General features: G+C 33.2%; 1 protein-coding gene across 2 annotated transcripts in view; it reads left to right on the top strand.

The window, feature by feature from the left end:
* The first annotated feature begins 250 nt into the window (after positions 1-250).
* The window catches only part of LOC128549125 (uncharacterized), a 48718-nt gene continuing 27165 nt past the window's right edge, over positions 251-21803 (top strand). The window contains exon 1 of one of the 2 annotated variants that reach the window (XM_053525433.1): positions 251-409. In XM_053525433.1, the coding sequence (XP_053381408.1) occupies positions 333-409 (77 nt within the window). In that variant the 5' untranslated portion in view covers positions 251-332. Of the gene's footprint in view, positions 410-17066; positions 17250-21803 lie in introns of those variants that run through there. The other variant, XM_053525432.1, reaches the window with a different exon arrangement.

The raw sequence follows: 21803 nt of genomic DNA, 5'->3' as shown, positions 1-21803 counted from the left end.
GTATATAAGCAACGCACATTATCTCATGGTCTATATATTATCATAGTTATGCAAACCCAAAATGTGAAATGGTATCAAACATGGGTATGTAAACAACGGAATTACTGACAATTGTAAAACAATTGTGACATGCAGATAAGACGCTAAGTGCGTAAAAGCATAGCAAGGTAAAAAATGCACCAATTTGCAAAAGATTCAAAACTTCCCTGTCTTGACATTCATATAAAATAAAAAACCAAAAGCGCAGAATTGCTCGGCTTTTCTTACCAGTCACGTCGGAGGAATAGCAGAACTTCTTGACTTATTTCTTAATGTTCTATTTTTGATAAGAAATGAAATCGATTTTTATTCTTGCTACAATTTTTGTGTACTTTGCTATATACCTGGATGCCTCGTATGCGTGGAGCGGGTTCGTATTTTTACAATGTTTACTTCATAAATATAATGTTTATACGATATTTCTTTTCTTTTATTTATTCGATTACTTTCACGCTGTTGAAATTATGATTTCTTTTCAGGCAATAATCATTTGTTAGAACATGTATTGAAATAAATTACCTTGTAAGAAAACACAAAACCATTTCCTATATGTTCATATACATGTATTTTCATATAGAGAATGTTATGAAATTAGGCTCAAGTGCAATAAACATTAACATCGAAAACTTGCATTTACACTATAATTTAGAAAACACCTATACTGTATTGTAATGAGCTATCTATGAGGACGAACATACCAACACAAAATAATTGATTAATGGTCAGACCAAAATATTTGAATATGTCCGATAATTGCTGAATATTGCTATATCTGTTTACATATAACTTTTCACACTGAATTAGAAGTACGTTTAACTCAACAGTGTGTGAAATTTAGATGTAGTATTCATTTCCTAACTTCAGAGCAAACGCTATGCAGGAAACGGCAGTTGTTAACCACGACGAAATTACTACCATAGATAACAGCAGTGTAACTAATATAATTTTTGTAGAGATTGTAATTAATGGAACCCTATACTTCGAGTTCTTTTTTATAAAAAATGTTTAAGAAAAAATACACTGAATGGCTTCATCCGCAACTGAAACCGCTGTGGTATCGTTCACCGCTTGTGGTAAGGAATATCGACAGTTGCTGTCAGGAAAGATTATATTCTTATCTCAGTGCCTAACCTTGCCTGACTTTATCTGTAAACTTGCAATATGTCATTCCCCCAGCTGGCACGTCGCCATATGGCCTCAGTTTCATATTATCTATGTGACTTAAAACAAACACACACAAACACACACGAAAAAAAGACATTATATTTTTCTAAAATTGGTTATTGCTGCCAAAGAAGTTATTTGAAATGATAAATAAGACTTTCTATTCCATTTAGTAGTCTAGGCTGGTTGTTCCTAATCCCCGTACCGTACCCGTACCGTTCATCCATATTCGGGAACACTCGGTTTTGTACTCAAAATGGCGGAAAAGTACGGAAACCGCAGGCTATTTTTAGAAACATACTTCGCGGTTATTCTTTCATCATACCAAAGAAGTATAAAATACATTTTATTTTTATAGCTCTTTGATCATACATTAGCAATCTGTCAAGTTTGTTCATTCGAATTTTGTCCGAATTTTTACGGATTTACCCAACGTACTACGAAATATTGCCGTTAATATGATGAAATATAATCAATAAAGAATATATACACATTAAGCTTATTACAACAGAGAACTTTCATATAAAAGTGAGAATTATATGCATTGATTTGATTATGTAGATGCAAAAATAGCCTTTTAACAAACGCATATACGTATTGAAAAATACATTATAATCGATCAGATGAAAAGTAATTATTTTGCCTCTTTCACAAGTTTTGTTTTTAACATGAACAAGAACATGCTATAAAGCGTTTACAGAACTTTCACGCATTTTTAAACGTATAACAACTCTTTTCAGGGAGAATGACGAGTTTGGGTTTTTCCTTGCTAAGCTGCAAATAAGGGAAGAACCGTAAATACATCCTGTTTCTTTAGAACACTTAATAAATCTTATAGATCAACACATTCATTTTACGACCTCGAGTCACTAAAAACCCTCAAATTTTTGAAATCTACAAACAAGCAAATTCGTTTTGAGGCTGCAAATTCATAACACAATCAACATCATTGATTGGTCTTCCCGCATCTATAATACACTTATATTTTTAAAATTTTGTTTGATATTTGACCATATTTCAAGACCGACGATATCGTAAACAGGATGAAAAGAAATCAACGTAACGTCTGATGTTCGGGTATTAAAACACATAGTTGAACATATACATCTTGTAACACGTATAAAAATGAACATCACTATTCGTAATTGAATTTTCTACAATGTAAAGAAATATAATTGATTGATTATCTCATTTCAAGTATCTACATATATGGTAAAACGGTTGCAATTCTGCGGGAAAACAAGTATGGCGTCCATTTTTCATTCAGCGATACAATTACAATTTTAATTGAACGGCTGTCACTGCGTTTCTTCCTGTTTTTATATATCGTACAAATGATATTAAATCTAAGAAGCATGCTGTTTCTACTTCCAAATTTTAAATGTGCTGCCTTTAAAGTCTAGCGACTAAAAATTTCAAGATTTTGACAATTTTAATTTTTTCTTACTTGAAACGACGAATGGGGGTAGGTGTGGGAGGGGGTTCCCCTCCAGCAGGTGGGTGTATGGGTGCCTCTCCCAGATTTCTTTTAAATCAAGCTGTCATTTCGTGCGATTTGGCGTGTATTTGAAAGCTTGCTGATGGGTAGATATGTGACTCATTTCATCGCTTTTTCCGTGAATAATACATAACGTTTTTCAAGTTCAGTTCATTAAGTCAAGATAATGATAATAATACAAAAGTAATATCAAGAAAGACACACTATTTAAAAAAAAAATAATGAAAGATGCGATGAGCATAGAAAAGGTCATTGTTGTTTATAGAACAAAGATTACATTGCACCATTTATAAGAAAATTAATGTAAACTGAAACCGTATTTTTTTTATAGATTCTATTTCATTCCGCTATTGTGAAAAGGTATATAGCTATTCATAATCCTTTTCGCATAAAAGTAATGCTCTGTGCTTTCTAAAAACATATTCTAGGATACAAAGAATATTTACATGTATATGTACAGAATATTTGGCAATTAATGCCTAGTTCACATCTGCGGAGTCCGTAGACTGTCCTTATCCTCCTTTCCGTGCAGGAGTCGGCATTGCAATTTCCGTTCGAATTCACGGGCTGCACAGCCTCAACGAATTGCTTAAATGAAAAGTTACACAAATAAGAAAAAGCGAAATCCCGTAGCTCGTAGACGTGTCGTAGATGGGCACTGCACAGTCTCCGTCTTTAGGAGGCCTTGCACTGATCGTGCAGCCAACGCACGATTTTTCGTTGACATGTTGCCCAGAAGAAATCGTACGGAGATTGTTGACTCGTAGGACCTCCGCATGAGCCTCGCACTTGCTGCTGAGACGAGTCACCCTTGGACACCATGACATCCTGATGCAGGAGTTGATGGGGGAATCACACGGTGACTTACCTAAGAACCGAGCCAACCATGTTTCGGGAGATTGTGGGAGACTGACCCCAGAATTTTTTATTCACCCAAGCTGCCGTCCAGACGATTTCCAGGGAAAGCTTGCGGAGACTGCACGACAACTGCACAGAAATGGCACGATTTCCGTATAATCTTCGCTCAGCGTCCATACCCCAACCCCCTGGTTATGCCCTTGAGATATTAGTTAAAATCACTAGAGAAATGCTCTTTCATTCCTTTCAACATATAAACTTAATGGATCATTTTTAAACTGAATTAGAATTTCGCCATTCTCCGTACAAAACTGAGTGTTCCCGAAGATGGATGTACGGTAAGGGTACGGTACGGGGATTAGGAAAAACCCAATCAGACGATGTACTATAATGAATGAGATAACGTCCTATTATGACTTCTAAAGATCAGTCAGGCCGAAAAACGAATACATGTATCATTCATTTTTTTCCGTGACAAAGATTTTTTGTCTATTTCCTTTTTAAACTACTTGGTGAAAAGAATTCAAAGGGAAAGCAATATGAACTTCCCACTTTTTCAAGACAGTTTAATTAGACCACAAAAATAGTTATTTGTTTCGGCAAACCCGACTGTACCATCATTGTAATTTTCAAAAGAGAGATACGTCCATACTTTGGTTAATTAAAAAAAGAAAATGTTGTTTTTTTTTACCTTATTTTTTAATTGATCATAAAAACATTTTGATGTGATAGTCTACTTAGAAATTGTTCGCGATTTTTTAAAAATATGACCTCGTTTGTTGCTTGATTCTTAAAATGCTGCAAGATATAATATATAATATCAAAGCACATTACATGTACAGATACGGATGTCCCAGTGTAGTTTATACCAATACAAACGCAATACAAACTCAATAGTGACATGTAGTAACATTCTTGCATAAAAACTACTTTTTTCACTGGATCCGCCTATGTATTAACAGGAGAAAAATCGTGTGCAAACAAGGCAATTCACGTGTTGTTAATACCCGATTTTTATTTTTGAAATGCTTTCCCAGGGATGTACATGTATTTCTGCGCAGATTGACATTTGGTATCTGTGTCTTGTGTCTTTCATAAAAACCCTTTTCGTATCATAAAAGATGCAATCTAAACCATAGAATGTTTTGTTGTATCAGTTACCAACGCCAAATGCACTGCCCCCAACAATGTTCGTACTCGCTTTTTCCCTTGTTTACTCCCGTTTTAGAACTCAGCGTCGTTTAAGTTTTTGTAGATAATCGTGAATGTTTAAGAATCTTGTGTAACTTGTGCGATTGTTTGTTTTTAGGAATCATATTTATGATTTTGGTAAGTATCAGTCGGTATCTTTTCATATAATTTCTGGAAGAATTCTGGTCGTGGATATTTAAAACATGTTTACCGTTTCCAAGAACCGCAGAATGGTAACTAAAAATGTACCGGAATCGTAAAGTCATCACATATGAAAACAACACATTTAGTCGTCGTGTAATGTTTTTTTTGTTTATGCAAGAATAGCGAAAAACACGTTTGTTTTGTGTATTAACGTCTACAGAAGCCCTTGGGATATGTTTTTGACCTCGACCTTCGGTCTCAGTCACAAACAATCCCGCGGGCTTCTGCAGACATTAATACACAAAAAACGTGTATTATCCCTACATTCACACCTTTTATCATATACCTATTCAAATTCTGTCAAAAATACAGCTTGCAATACGAACTGGCTGAAAAGAAATCCCGTATTGTATCTTCCAAAAATCCCATATTGTACCTTCGTATTGTATGTTGCTGGACTACTTTCATTGAATACGCATGAGCTGACACAGTTATATATATAGCGCATACAAAAACATCACTCATTTCATTTTAACATCAACAAACATTTAAGATTTCGTTCGATTGCAAATATACAAACAAAGAGGTGGAGGTATATAATAAAAGGGTCATTACAACAGTAGCTAAATCTAGGATTTTGTATTCGGCTGTCGTGGATTTTGCAAGGACGGTCTGAGTCACAAACAATCCCGCGGGCCTCTGCAGACATTAATACACAAAAAACGTGGGTTATCCCTACATTCACACCTTTTATCATTTACCTATTCAAATTCTGTCAAAAACACAGCTTGCAATACGAACTGGCTGAAAAGAAATCCCATATTGTATCTTCCAAAAATCCAATATTGTACCTTCGTATAGTATGTTGCTGGACTACTTTCATGGAATACGCATGAGCCGGCACAGTTATATATATAGCGCATACAAAAACATCACTCATTTCATTTTAACATCAACAAACATTTAAGATTTCGTTCGGTTACAAATAATTATATAATATATTATACAAACAAAGAGGTGGAGGTATAATAAAAGGGTCATTACAACAGTAGCTAAATCTAGGATTTTGTATTCGGCTGTCGTTGATTTTGCAAGGACGGATCTCACTCGGCGCATGCGCGCCTCGTGAGATCCGATTTGGCAAAATCCACTCGAGCAGAATACAGCATCCCAGATCGAGCTACTGTTATAATAACCCTATTATATTTACATTTTTACAGTAGCTTGCAACAAAATAAGTTGTTTTCTTTCCATGAGTATCAGAAAATCAAAATAAATGTAAGCTCTCGATCTTTATAACATCTATATAGAACAGTAAAAAATGCCGGCCTTTGTAGAATTGTTTAAGATATAGTTCCTGATTTTTTATTTGAAATATCCTTAATGCCTATAAAATCAAATAATTGTGTCAATTCAGTTTTGCTCTTTACCATCAGAAAATAGTCCTAGGTATAATTTTATGTTATTTTTGAATTTTGAGAGATTTAAATTTTATTTCGAACGACACCATTTTGTCTATGCTTTTGTGAATGACGTCAGATAGCATGTCCAATATCCAGGAAGAGCCGACTTTGATATTAATGCACCAATATTGTTTATAAATACAAAACTATACGTTTGTTTTTCTTCCTTTCAAAACACATGGTGAATGTAAATATTGAATATTGATAAGACAAGAAGACAAAGTAGTTGTGTGACAAGTTGATTTATTACATGACTATATTCTATTGTTTCTCTGATTGGCTGAAAACGGTTCGAAAAGTAATGAGTACATATCATATCAACTTATCTTAGGTTATAAATAGTACGATAATAAAAATAGATCGAAGTAGGTGCTTGTAAAACCAATATCAACCTAATTTGGTCTAAAAATAGATGTAATAAAACAATTATCGACTTTTTCATAGGTTGATATCAGGATTTATCAACCCTCAAAAAGTTATATTCACCTATAAAATGTATAAAAATGCGCTTCATATGTGGCTTTGATTTGAAGTAGGTTATCAACAAACAAACAAATTGTTTATTATAGTTGAAAAAAAAATTCACTGATTAGATAATACTGAAATTGCGTAGTTTTTAAATTTGTGAAGATCCGCAACATGTAAAACATGTAATAACATGTGACCATTTAATCTTTATTCCCATTGTCAATAAATCCGGTATATCTCGGTATCCACTTCTTGGTGAATGAATAATAGGAATTGAACTGTTTTATAAACAAGTGTTTTTGTATGATCTATATATAAAGGGTAACAAGGTTAATGCGTATCAAATTTGGTTTGATTTGAATAGAAAAATTAGTAAAATTATAGATTAATTCATGTGTGTTCTTAAGAAATATAGCAATCATTTTCAGATAAAAAAAATAAGAAAAAAAAAAAAATGAAAAAAAAAAAAAAAAAATAAAATAAAAACCCAACAAAAAACATTCTTTTTTCTTGTTGTCGTGCGATATGGAGATCAGTGCCTTTTACTCATTTGAAGGAGTCCATAGAGCAAAAACATGTTTCTTTTGAAAAAATAATATAATTATGCCCTTCAATGTGACCATGATATAGCCAACAGAATGGTATGAGAAGTTTTTTCCCCATTTTGTAAACTTTTATATGAACTTGTACAGAACAAACGCTATGCGGAAAGCGGCAATTACAAACATGCGCGAAATAAATTATAATATATATAATAGCATTGTAACAGTTACAATTTTGTAGGGATAGTAATTTATGGATTCATATACTACGAGTAAATTATTTATAGGACTGTTCGGAAAAAGCTGTATTTAAATACCTCCGTGGCCGATCGTAAAACGGTCCCGAATGGCTTCATCCACTGATGGAACAGCTGTGGTATTGCTGTGGTTATCTGTGGTGAGAAATCAATCTGACTAAAGTACTTGATCTTCTAAACGAAGATCTGAGAACGACCCATTCACATTCGTCTTCTGTATATTTTGGATTTCCAAGATTGCTATTTTTATTTTCGCAAATCTATTTTTGTTTGAACCAATCAGACAACTTGTTCGATGTCAAAGAGTAAGAAAAATTGCAGATAATTCAGGCTCGAACCGGACCTCTCGCTTTCACAGCAAGTGCGCTACCGACTGAGCTAACCGGCTATCTCACGTCTTCGACATAAAATTGTTATAATAAATACCAAGGCTTTTAAAGCTTGCAGAATGTTGTAAGTTAACTTTTGATTGGCTAGCAGAAGAGTTGTCAGAACGAGGCCATCATTAGCTCGTTGTCAGATCCTATGCGTAGCGTAATAGGAGATGTACTTTAGTCAGATTGGGTGAGAAATATACCAAGCTTTTGTTAGGGAAGTTTATGGTTTTATCTAGCTGCTAAAACTAATCTGAAGTTATCTCTAGGTCATTCCACCTAAGCTGGAACATTGCCATGTGACCTCAGTTTTAATTTATTTAACTGACACACATCCATGCACGTACGCGCAAATAACATATCTTTTTTCCCTGAAATTGATTATAGCTGCCGACGAAGATATTCGAAATGATAAATAAATCTTTCTATTCCATTTAGTAATGGTTAGTCTAGGCTGATATGAATTCGTCCGCTATGCAAATTATTTTCAGAAAATCAATCAGGTCCAAATACGAAAACACTCCTTGATGTTTAAGGATGACCATAATTTGGACTTCAGGATGATTTAGTAAATAATTTTCGATAAATTTCATTGATATTGCATACACACAACTCAATATCTACACAACAATGTTTTTGTCTAGGGAAAGACGATATCTATGTAAATTACCTTCTTTGTCAAGATATTTAGACACTGTGGGGAATCACATGATCAAAATAACCTCTAAACCAAAGTTATATTTTGAAGAACATGAATAAATTTCATGTCATGATAAGGTATGAAATTTAAACATAGCCTATCATGTGACTAATGAAAATTGTTAAATTACCATATATTTGACAATAATGATACATATCCTGTAATTACAAAGACTAAGGAAAATAATATGTATCAGTTTCTTGAAGTGTTCCAGATAATCAGAAGGTGACTGTGATTGAAATCGTTGTAGTTTTAGGATACATGTATGTCGGCATATGATATTTTAGATTTTCAGCAAAAGATTCTTCAATATTATCCCATATTATTCATAAATTTATTTTGGTTTAGAGATTATTTTGATCATGTGATTCCCCGCAGTGTTTAGAGTTCTGTTAAGTTGATCATGAAAAATAATTTTGATGTGATGTTCTCCATGGCTACTGTTCATCATTAAAACATCAATTTCTTAAATATGTAATTTTGATGTCGTTGATTGCCAAACCCAACATGGACCGAACTTTTAAACATGAATTTGTCTACGAAAATACATATTTGGCCATTATTTTTACTTGAAATGGATAAAATCACTTATAGCTAATACTGGCTTTGTGAAATAAAAATGAATCTTAAAAAGCATCACGGGTCTCCAAGGTGGCTGCGTGGTGAAGGTCGCTTACTTGCCCGTCATTGTTGTGTGTTCAAAACCTCATTGGGGATGTATAACTGTTTGATAAGGAACAATTCTTATATCTTAATATTGAGATTTGGTACCTTTATAACAGACAATAAACTAAAACAATAGACATTCATATGTGACAAAGCAATTTCAAGCACAAATATTAATGTGGAATGTAAAGTAAGTTACACACTACAATATTCGACCAAGATACTTTCAAAAACAATGCATTTGCAGGATAGAGAGATAAAAATAATTTTACAGCTCATGAAAACTAATGACAAATTTTGATAGTTATATGATGACTCATGACCTAATTAATTTTTTTTTCTGTTATTTCTAACTTCCAGTTTGATTTTCATAAAATGGGTATTCTGTATTATAGCTTACAATTCATTAATTAAAACAATAAAAGAATATATTGTTGACCTCACTGTCATTTTGTCTATCCAAGTCACGTACGAATTCATATTGTTTCAGTCAGTTGTTACTAATTAGAGCAACTCACAGTGTTGCAATCATACAAACCACATCCCTTATTTTCACATAGATATTGGGGATTTATCTAATGAGCACATATATTGGAAACACAATTTCAATACCGATTGTGTATTGTAATGCTAAACTATCTCAGCCGTGACGTGTCCTTAATCAGAGAAGCCTGGAACTCTAAACTTACAAAAATACATATCGAGAAATATTGCTCATTTTCCTGTCCAAGACCTAAACGAACCGAAAGGCTTAGCGATTCAGTGGCGTTGTTATAATATACCGTACTATCAAAAGAAATATTTCAATAAAACAGATCTAGTTAGTTAAAATCCAAATGGCATCGTAAGGTTGAAATTATTGAAAGAATATTTCGGCAAATCAAAAGATTTATATTTTTGTACAATTATTCAACCAGAAGACTCTTTTGTATATAAGAATACATCTTCTTCGTTATATGAATATGACATTTTTGAACAATTGAATTGTGATTCTATAAAATACGGTGTTCCATTTGGACAATCGTGACTTTTTATTGAATCCTAAACCGCGATGTACGATGGTACGATGGTGATAATGCGACCATCGTACCATCGCATTTTCACCATAGTACCATCGCGTTATCACCATCTTGCCATCGCATTTTCACCATCATACCATCGCCTTCCGGTGGTCATGTGCAGTGGTACAGTATATGTGATAGTAAAATACAGGCTTGATACAATCTCATTTTCACATTGCACTATGTACTTTCTACATCCTAACAAGAATAAGAGTTTGAATGATATCATATGACTATTACACCCAGTCTTTCACATACTTTCATACAAACATAAAATTCAAAAGACGTGGCCTTGAAGATTTTACAGTTTTAATGAACTGAGCACTGAACATTTTGTAAAACATTTTGCGAAACAACAGAATCTAGATGGTAAATTTCTTCTCATAAAATACATTGAGATACATTAATCTATTGTTGACAAAAACAAGTGCACGGAACTACGCATTTCTAACCGGAAGGCGATGGTTCGATGGTAAGAATGCGATGGTACGATGGTGAAAACGCGTTGGTACGATGGTGAAACCACGATGGTACGATGATTATAACGCGATGGCACGATGGTGAACACGCAATGGTACGATGGTGAAAACGCGATGGCACGATGGTACGATGATGAAAACGCGATGGCACAATGGTGCGATTGTGAAAACGCGATGGTACGAAGATGAAAACGCGATATTACATCAACATTTCACCATCGTTCATCATCGCGATTTCATCATCGTGCCATCGCGTTTTCACCATCGTACCATCGTTGTTTCATCATGCCATCGCGCCATTGCGTTTTCGTCATCGTACCATCGTGTATCACGGTTTAGTATTAAATAAAATGTCACGATTGTGAAAACGGAACACCGTAATAAAATATAGCTATTATTATGGTGATATATATTTGACAGGAACATGAATTCAAGTCCAGGCGAGAGGTCGGATTACATTGAAAATGTCAATCTCGACCGTTATTTTGATCTACCCACTGATGATGAATACATGCTTCATCTCCCACTATGTGTATCAAATGATAAACAATAACAATAATAATACAGGGAACCCGCCCGCTTAGCTCAGTAGGGAGAGCGTTTGTCTACGGATCGCGGGGTCGCGAGTTCGATCCTCGGGCGGGGCGTATGTTCTCCGTGATGATTTGATAAAAGACATTGTGTCTGAAATCAATTGTCCTCCACCTCTGATAATTCATGTGGGGAAGTTGGCAGTTACTTGCGGAGAACAGGTTTGTACTGGTACAGAATCCAGGAAGACTGGTTAGGTTAACTGTCCACCGTTATATGACTGAAATACTGTTGAAAAACGGCGTTAAACCCAAAACAAACAAACAAACAAATAATACAGGTTAACAATGAATAAATATAATTATTAACTATTGAGTGACAAAGACGTTAGTTACAGCTAACTGACATATATAAGGAAGATGGTTCAGCATTATTAATTTAACAAATTGGGTTTAATAATTTAGTTGTTTTTATTAGTGCTACACATTAGCTTTTGAAAATTCGCCAAATTAGGGCCCTGGAAAGTATTAAGAGGGATATAATTTTTTTCTGTCATTAACAAAATAATCACACTTAAAAAGATAGTGTGGTTCATCCCCTATTTCTTGTCTGTTACAAAGTTAACATAGTCTGTTTTCTGTGGCAATACCAGTGTGTCTATTTTTTTCTTTAGACAGATTAAAATTGAGAAACATAAACTTACAAAGAGATATACTTAAATTACTTGGTAAACAAAGTAAATATTTCTCAAGCTTAAATTCAGTTTTATACTTTCTATAATTTAGACTCTTGGAAGAATTGTCTACAAAACTGTACCAGTTTTGAAGGTATTGATCAAACAACCATGTTTTACTCTTTGTTTAAAGTTATTAAGATTTGGAACAGATTGTGAAAACCAAAATTCTGAGCAACCTATACTATTTGATACAGATTTCATTTAATCAATCCAATGGCAATGTAATATTCCTTTTTCATGAAGATTATACATGGGTTCCATACAACACATTACAAATTTTATCCTGTTTACCTGTAACTATTTTGGCCCAAAAATTTAACATTCTAGATAAAATGTCATTTTCAATAGATTGAGCACCTAGTTCCTCCAGTACTATAGCAGTTGGTGTTGAGAGATTTAACTTGAGTTTATACTTTTAAAATTTAAGTTGAAACTGAGAGATAATAGTATTATTCTCAAATTCCCATACCTCCGAACCGTACAGGAATACTGGTTTCACCATACAATCAAATAATTGCAATTTTATATCAATAGGAAGAGAAAGTCTCTTAATTTTAGTCAAAACGTTAAACATTGCTTTACGAGCTTGGTTTGTTAGATGCTTTTTGGTTTTGCTAAAATTGCCATTGTAATTAAATTTCTCTCCTAAATAACTGAAATCATCAACAGCCTCTAGTGGAGAGTTGTTAAAATATAATACAGGGTTGTTTCTTATCTTAACACGAAAGAACACTACTACTTTTGTTTTATCAGTGTTAACAGACAAATTCCACAGTTTACAATAGTCATACATACAATTAAATGCCTTCTGAAGTCCCATACGACTTTCAGAAAATACAATAATGTCATCTGCATATAATAACAGGTACAACTTGAAGTAGACTTCAACATCAATATCACTTAGTTGTTCATTTATATGATTTGAAAGGAAAGACACTACTTCACAAGATTTGGACATATAACTGAATAAGTAATTCAAGAAAATTTTGAACAATATAGGGGAAAGATTTTCACCCTGACGTACACCTACACAACTAATAAAAGTGTCTGAAATAGCATTGTTAACTTTGACACAAGACTTAGCTTTATCATACATGTTGTACAATAATAATTATGCTTATTACAAATGACAGCTTTGAAAACGGTAAAATACATCTGTCATAATGTCATTAAAAATAGGCATGCTGTTAGCGCAGTGGATTATCTGATCGCAAACTTCTGTGATTTCCCGTGTATTTCGAACATGGAAGTACGTGATCTAACAGACTTTTCATATCATAGTCCTATTAATTTCTTTAAATTATGAAAGAATGATACTTTACGAAACATATATATTGACATATGACAAAATTACCTTATATACAATATTTTATATGAAAAAGAGAGGTTTTTGACAATTTATCTCAGGAGTTGGAAAACAATAGAATTGATATAGATACGTATGTAAACTCAGTTTTTCAAAAACTGTCTTTGATATCTCCTTTAAAGTAAATGGTAAATCAATAAAAAGAGGCACCGGACAACGTAAAGTTAAAAAGTCTCTTTATAAAGATAAACGGATCTTCGATTTTTACCCTACAGGTAAGTAAGAGGAAATCGGAAAGCGGAACATTTTCAAAACATTTCAAACTCTTCCCGTAGTGGGTTTACAGTTGATGATGACACCTTTCGCCACGGACCAATAGTTATTGATGAGATAGACGGCTCGTTTACAGTTGAAGAAATCTCCAAAGCAATATGTTCCCTCAAAAGAAACAAGTGTAGTGATTTTTGTAATAATGCGGCTATTTTTTTTTTCATAGACACAAATCAGTTTATCTCATCATATCTTGTTTATGCTTTTAATAGAATATTTGATACAGGCATTTATCCCGAATCATTGTGTAAAGGAGTGACTGTTCTAATATACAAGAAGGCGAACTTTGAAAATCCTTCTTATTATCGTGGAATAACACTTGTAAATGTAATGGGTAATTTTTTTCCCCTTGACCTTAGAAATAGACTGAATAAGTGGTGTGAATCAAAACATATATTAATGATTCACAGTTTGGTTTTAGGGAAATCTTAGCAGATTGCACATTTTTGCTACATTCTGTTTTTAAAAAAGTACTTAAAATAAGTCCAAACTATCTTGTGCCTTTATTGATTACGAAACAGCCTTCAACACTGTTAGACGTGAAGCATTGCGGTCAAAATTGTGAAAAATAGTCACCAGCTTTATAATGTTTAATGTACTATGCAAATGTAAAATATTTTTCTTTTGATGTCACACTCGGTTTAAAACAAGGGAATCAGTCTCCGCTTTGCTCTTTATCGTATTTGTAAATGACATAAATGAAAGTATTGACTTTAACAATGTATTTGAGTCAGATCTAGATCAGCTTTCTATGTATCTGTTGTTGTTTGCTGATGATATAGTGTTGTTTACGACTAGTCCAGAAAGCTTACAAGCACAACTTGACAATATTTATATATGTATTCTATAAAATAGAGCCTAAAGGTAAATGTTAAAAAGACTAAAATTTGAATTTTTGAGATAAAGAAACACATTCATGATTTCGAATGGTACATTAATGGAGGAAAAAAACTGGATATTGTAGACTAATTTCCTATTTATGTGTGTATTTACACAGGTAATATGAAAAATACCGTCAGAACATTATCTGACCAAGGACGGAAACCATATAATCTGATTTCAATATTTTGTTGGGTAAGCCTAGAGGTACGGACAAAATTGTTTTATTTTTTGATAAAATGGTGTTCCCAATTATATTGTTTAGTGCTGGTGTTTGGGGTATATCTGATTATAAAGAAATAGACAAACTTCACATTAAATTCTGCAAATATGATATTTGCCAACAGACGCCGAATGTGGCCGTGTTTGGCAAATAAGGCAGATTCTCTATGTCTGTAATTTACAAGAAAAGAGCCTTGAAACACTGGCTTAAGAAAATGAAATGTAATGACTTGCCAATGTATATATGCTTTATCGAACAATATAATAGCAATGAATACAATTGCTGGGCAATGAGAGTGAAATTACTGTTAGAGAGATGAAGTTACATTTGGACTGATTTTAACATAGATGTTAACTATTTTCCTGTCAATAAAGAACGCTTAAGGGGCCAGTATATCCCAAGCTAGTATGCTACTATCCAGACCATGCCTAAGCTAGAATATTTTAGAAAATTTAAATCGAGCTTTGGACATGAAAATTATCTAGATATAGAAACTAATAATGCATTTTGAAAACAACTAACATGTTTTAGACTGAGCTCGCATGAGCTAGAAATAGAACTTGGTAGATCTTTTTGGAACTATAAGAGAGGCTCATATTTGTAAAGTTTCTTCATGTAATACGATTGCATCTGAATACCATTGTCTGTTGTGCTGCCCACTATACTTTACAGAAAGGCTCATGTATATAATAAATATTGCGTGGCCGAATATTTATATGTTTATTTCTTTTATGTCACCTCGAAACAAGAATAAATAGTGGTTAACAACTCGGCCTGGTTGAGTTCGTGCATGAGACGACTACGCCTGCGACGTCGTAGCGTCACCTTAGTTGGAACTCGATCAATGCAAATAGATTAAATGATCCTAAAGTAGCAGAAAAATAACAAGTCTAAGCTCAAGTAATGAAATATATTTTACGGCTGCCACTACATTAGATACAAAAGACTGCTGTTTTGAAATTCATTATCATCTATAAGAAGATTCTTTGGAATCATAAAATGAATCCAAGTAGAAATTATAGATTCGGCTTGAGAAATCGAAATGAGCAACGCCTATCACAACCTTAGCACGGGCTTTATCGTAACTATATTATACAGATACATTGAATGAAAAGGGCTAAACAGATAACTACACCGAGTCCATGTGCAGAATAGAATATCTTATTGTTGTTACTGCCATCCATGACACATCATTCTAATACTTCCTAAATCTATCTTACTTCTGCGGGAGGGAACATGTTATTTCTCTTAACTACTGGTACGTTACGATTGATGGTATTTTCTTTTCAAAAACCAAGGTGATAGACGTAGTCGCCAGTGTCACCTACAGTATGCACCTTGGTCATGTAATATCTTATTGTATTCCCATGAGGATGATTAAGGTATATATCGACATGCTCCACAAAAAGATACTCTTATGAAATAAGCAGTATTTACAAAGTAAAATTAGAGAACAGAAACAGAAAGACAACGGCTCAGTTATTACCATAAACTATAGGAAACCTACTCATGCTGATCAGTAATTGGACTTAAATTCACATCACATACGAACGGACAAGGTATGCGATATCAGATTCTGAGGGACAATCTGAGGGAATTAAGAGCGAGTTTAAACATGCAAACGAAGGATTTGAAAGGTTTCATTACTTCAAGGTAGCTCTATTAAAGATATCAGAGACCGGTAGCAATGCTACTGAAGTAAAAGATAAGAAAAAGCATCATCTGGAAAGTAAGAAAAAAAAACAAAACACACACACACACACACACACACAAACGCGAGAGTATGACAACATGTTGCACATCTAAGATCCCATTTGGATTCCCTAGAGCGGAGATTGTTACTGTTTAATTTTGACAAATTCGTAGTAAAATGACAATTTTTATGTATGTAATGAAAATATTAAGATTCTAATTGAGAGAGTAGTACATATATATCATCAATGTACTCTATCTCGTATTCTATATATCATTTTAGTAAGGCCGACCCTAAATGTAAAATGGTATCAACTAAGAATATGTAAACAAAGACATTATCGGCAATTGTAGAACGATTGTACGTGACGTGCTGATAACAAGTTTGATGCGTAAAAGCGTAGCAGGGAAAAAATAAGAAAGATTCAAAACTTCCCTGTCTTGTCATTCATATAAAATAAAGACGTCCGCCCACAAGCGCAGAATTGCTCGGCTTTCCTAACCAGTCACGACAGAGGAATAGCAGAACTTCTTGATTTATCTATAACTATTGTTCAAGTTTTCATAAGAAATGAACTCGATTTTATTTCTTGCTACAGTTTGTGTGCACTTAACTGTATATCTTGGTACCTCGGATGCATGGAGCGGGTTCGTACATTTATAGTATTTACTCCGTAAATATATTGTGTATCATTCATCCTATTCTATTCACCTTATTGACATTATGATTTCTTTTATTAAAAATATTTGTTAGAACTTACGTTTAAATTTTAAGAAAACACAAAACTATTTTACATATATTTTCATAATGAGAATGTGATGGAATTTATGGCATCATACAAGATTTAAATAAAAATATACATGTAACAATAATTTTCTGATATCCAAGAAAAAAAAACCCGCAAAACATTAAGGTCGTGCGATGATTATGGTGGTCCGTGCCTTAAAATCATTTGGAGGAATCCACAGAGCAAAAACATGTTTCTTTTGCCAAAAAGATATCTGCTCTTCAGTGTTATCATAATTAAGCCGACAGAAGGGTATAAGAAAAATTATGAATCGCTATGTGGTTTTTCTTTTTGTTGTAAATTTTGAGATGGACATGTACATAACAAACGCTATGCGGAAAGCGGATATGACCAACATGCGCAAAATTACAAATATAGATATTAGCTTTGTAACAGAAATAATCTTGTAAGGAAGGATAGTAATTAATGGATTCATAAACTACGAGTACAGTATTTATATGACTATTTCGGGAAAAAGTTGTATCTAAACGTGACCAAGCGTTAAACGGCGTCTACAGCCGGAGCCGTTGTGGTATTGCTCACCACCTGCGGAAAGGGAAATATAATACTTCTGTCCGGGAAGTTAGGCTGGAATATTGCCATATGACCTCGATTTAATGTTATCTATGTGAGTTTAACTCATGCACGTATGCACGCAATACATTTTTTTTTAAAACTGGTTATTGCTGCCGACGAAGTTATTTGAAATGATGAATAAGTCTTTATATTTCATTTAGTAGTGACTCGTCTAGGCTGATGTAAACTTATATGTTTCTGCAAACCGAACTGAACCATCATTGTAATTACTAAAAGAGAGATACATCAATGTTGGTTAGTTTTAAAATGTTTTTGACCTAATGTGATATTCTACATAGGAATTGTTCGAGATTTGTAAAAGATAAAGGTAAGGGCAGATTTCTCGGAAGCACAGAACACTAAAAAAAACAGCCCCAGAGCCACGCATTTGCAAAGTAGGCCCACTACACTACAAAAAGAAGCTGTAACGGAAAAATATTATAGACGGGTTGCTTCAAAAATCTAACTAGTACATTTAAACTTTATGCAAAGTATAGATAGAGGGGTAGGAAAGGGTAAGGGTAGAAAGGTGGGGGATTGGTGAGGAGGTTGAAGGGGAAAGTAGAACAAGAATGAATATACAAAGGGAATGCTACGCTCTTTAATCACAGTTACACTACAACGTAAACAACAATAGCGCAGACCACACCAACTAACAAACATACATAAACAGACAAGTAAGATACAACAACACTGTAGGGCACCGCTTTAGAAACACAGACACACAAACGCACACATATAAGCAGAAAGAAAACAATCGTGTACTGCCTTAGGATTCCAGCAGCCAAAACGAAGCCAACACGAAGACTAACCAATATTAAAGGAGGAGGGGGTGCCAAAACAAGGCCGGGAGTGCATTGCAAGGGAAAAGGATAGGGCGGTAGGGGGAGTGAGGAGAAGCATGAGGAAGAAATGACCTCATGACTGATATGACAGAAAATCGATATCAGTGGAGACAACAGCTATATGGTATTGGTAACGTGTGACCGGTATTGCGATGTCGATATCTATTGCCTCCGGGTATTGTCACCTGGATGTTTATTTCAATTTCAAGAGGTTTTTCCAAAAAAAATTAAACAAGCATAATTGACATGCACTTTTCGTTACAAACTATGTTAAAGAAGGGACTTTTCATAAGAAATTTAAAAAAGTCATTTTTACCAAAACAATACTTAATATGTAGTTTCTTAAATGTTATTTTGTATTTTTGTCTTTCAAGTCACAAAATATCAATAAATAAAACAAATAAATTTTAAAATTGACATTGTAAAATAATGTCGATTTATGGTAGCTACCCTTGCATGATCGTAAGAGGCGACTTATAGGGTCTTAACACTTGGTTTTGCTGTAACTCTGAGATTCCAGCAGGTATGCAAATTTTGATACCTTACCTCATGTTTTTATTTCGATGTAAATGAGATGTGAAACCAAAATTGGTAGTCCTGTTTGGCGCCATATACTAGTAACCTATACTGTGTTGGTGCGCCGTAAAACCCAAATAAATAAATAAATAAATATGATAGTTAATACTGCTCTTTCTTTTCAAATGACATGCAGTATATGTTATCAAATGTTTCAGACCCCTGGTTAAAATCCTGATAATGACCTTGTTAGATTTTTACAGCCACGTCCATTTTTGAGTCACAAAAATACATAAAAAAGTTTTTTTTTTTTTTAAAACGGTTGATTACAATTTATACTATTACATCTGTAGATTTGATTTGATTTGAATTATTTATTTATCTTTTTACTCTAAAATGGTTAAATATCATACGTATATAGGGCTGTCATTGATTGGGTCTTTGACATATCGACGATACCGATATATCAGAAGACAAATATCGACGATACATCGGGATGTCGATTATTAAGTTAGATTAACAACCTATTTGTCCATATGCATACTATATACCTTCCTGTAAATGCTATTTTTAGTTTATTGCCGCCTTTTAATATTACTGTTTGATTGTGTTGTATTTATGAAATAAAAGAAATAAACAAAAAATAATAAAATATTTAATTTTTACTTCACTTCTCTTTTGCATTAATTTTATCCAAGTTTACCACTTTGTGAACTTTGTTGTTTTTGAGGGTCTGAGCGTTTATCTGAATAGTTTTTTCTCTCTGTAAAATATCGATTTTTGAAACGGGAATCGATAATTGGTTTAAACAATATTTTATTCATCAAATAGCATTTAATTACAATACATATTTACAAATACTAGGGATCTAGTAGAAAGCTAATAAGCTTTTTTAGAAACTCTTTCCCGGAATCGATAATTGATTGACAAAAAAATATCGTTGATACATCGATATCGTTTCTATCGATGACAGCCCTATACGTATATCAATTATGTAATTCTTTATATATGGGGAAAGTAAGAAATTAAATGAATCGAAAATTATGGTATGTTTGTAGAATAAATAAAATGGAGATTTGTGTCACCCTTGGTCAATTGATCATTTTCTCTATTTTGAAAAATATTGGCAATCAGCGTGGTACAGGTATTTTGCCATATTCAATGTGAATATAGCTACAAAAAGTTTACCAAACTGTTGCAAAATAATAGTTAAAACAGTGATGAGAAAAAGTAAAATGGCACTATAATTATATTCAAAACGTAAATGTTATTTTGTATTTTAGTTTTTCAAGTCACAAAATATAGCCTTATCAGTGTTGTATATGTCTGTGTTGTTTTAACGTTCCTTATTTAGTGGTAATTGGGGGCAATAAAACGGATTTATATGTGTGATGGATCAACAATTTCTATCAGCTTTCATTCATTAAGATTATAGTATAGAAATGACAATCATTTTAGATTGAACATGTACAATCAATTTTGAAAGTTTCATAATGACGATTTTCAAATCAGTTCTAATTTTCACGAAAGTAATATTATATTTCCATACAAAGAAAAACAAAATGTTCATGATCATTGTGTTCTAATTTCACAAAAAGTTAGTTGATATCATGAAAACATACTTATTGCTGATGCAGTTTAAAGCACTGACTAAAAATATTTTTATATTTATCTTGCATTCATGGAAAGTTTATCTGTTATCATGTGACACATTTTTAGTATTTATTAAAACCGTCATTATTGTTGTAAAAGTTTAATGAAAGTTATGTGGTGGAAAATCAATTCCGTTTTAAATGCAGATATCTTATTTACATTACAAAAACATTCTTGTACATCAAAATCACCCTGACATAATTTCCGCCTTTAATCCTCGGTGGATCTTGAATTTACGCTGAGCTCCGTAGTTTTGGCAATTTATTATCTAAAAACTGAAAATAAAATTTATGCCAAAGTTTTTATGTAAATACCATGCGTTCCTCACGTTTTCTTCTCCAGATAAGTCTTTCAACATTGTTTGGCCGATGTAAACATTTCTCGTTTCATATTTAATTGACATACATTGTAATTGGCATAATTGACACTGATATTTAAAGAAAATTTAAAAAAGGTAAGAACAACAACATAAGAAGAAATGCGCACCTCTTTCTTTTTAGAACTAGGATATTAACTGCAATATTAAATTTGAATTTCTTGTTGTAAAATTTTTGATATTAACACAAAAGGAATTATTCGCGAAGTAAAATTGATTTAAAACTTACACTCATTGTGTCGAATAAAACATTCAATCACATATTAACTAAATTGATTAAATCATTTACTTTAACCTTTTGATCACGATACCGCATGTTCACGCGACATTAATATGTCGTCTGTATATGACGCTACAACAACAACTTGGCACTGAAGTTAATTATTCTTCAAAATCAGTGGAAATAAACCGTCTAAAAACGAATTAAATTTTTATTTTATAAAACTGA

This window comes from Mercenaria mercenaria, chromosome 15, assembly GCF_021730395.1.
Source record: "Mercenaria mercenaria strain notata chromosome 15, MADL_Memer_1, whole genome shotgun sequence".
In the NCBI taxonomy this organism is placed as follows: Eukaryota; Metazoa; Mollusca; class Bivalvia; order Venerida; family Veneridae; genus Mercenaria; species Mercenaria mercenaria.
The sequence above is the reverse complement of the archived record's forward strand: the minus strand, read 5'-3'. Positions and strand labels throughout refer to the sequence as shown.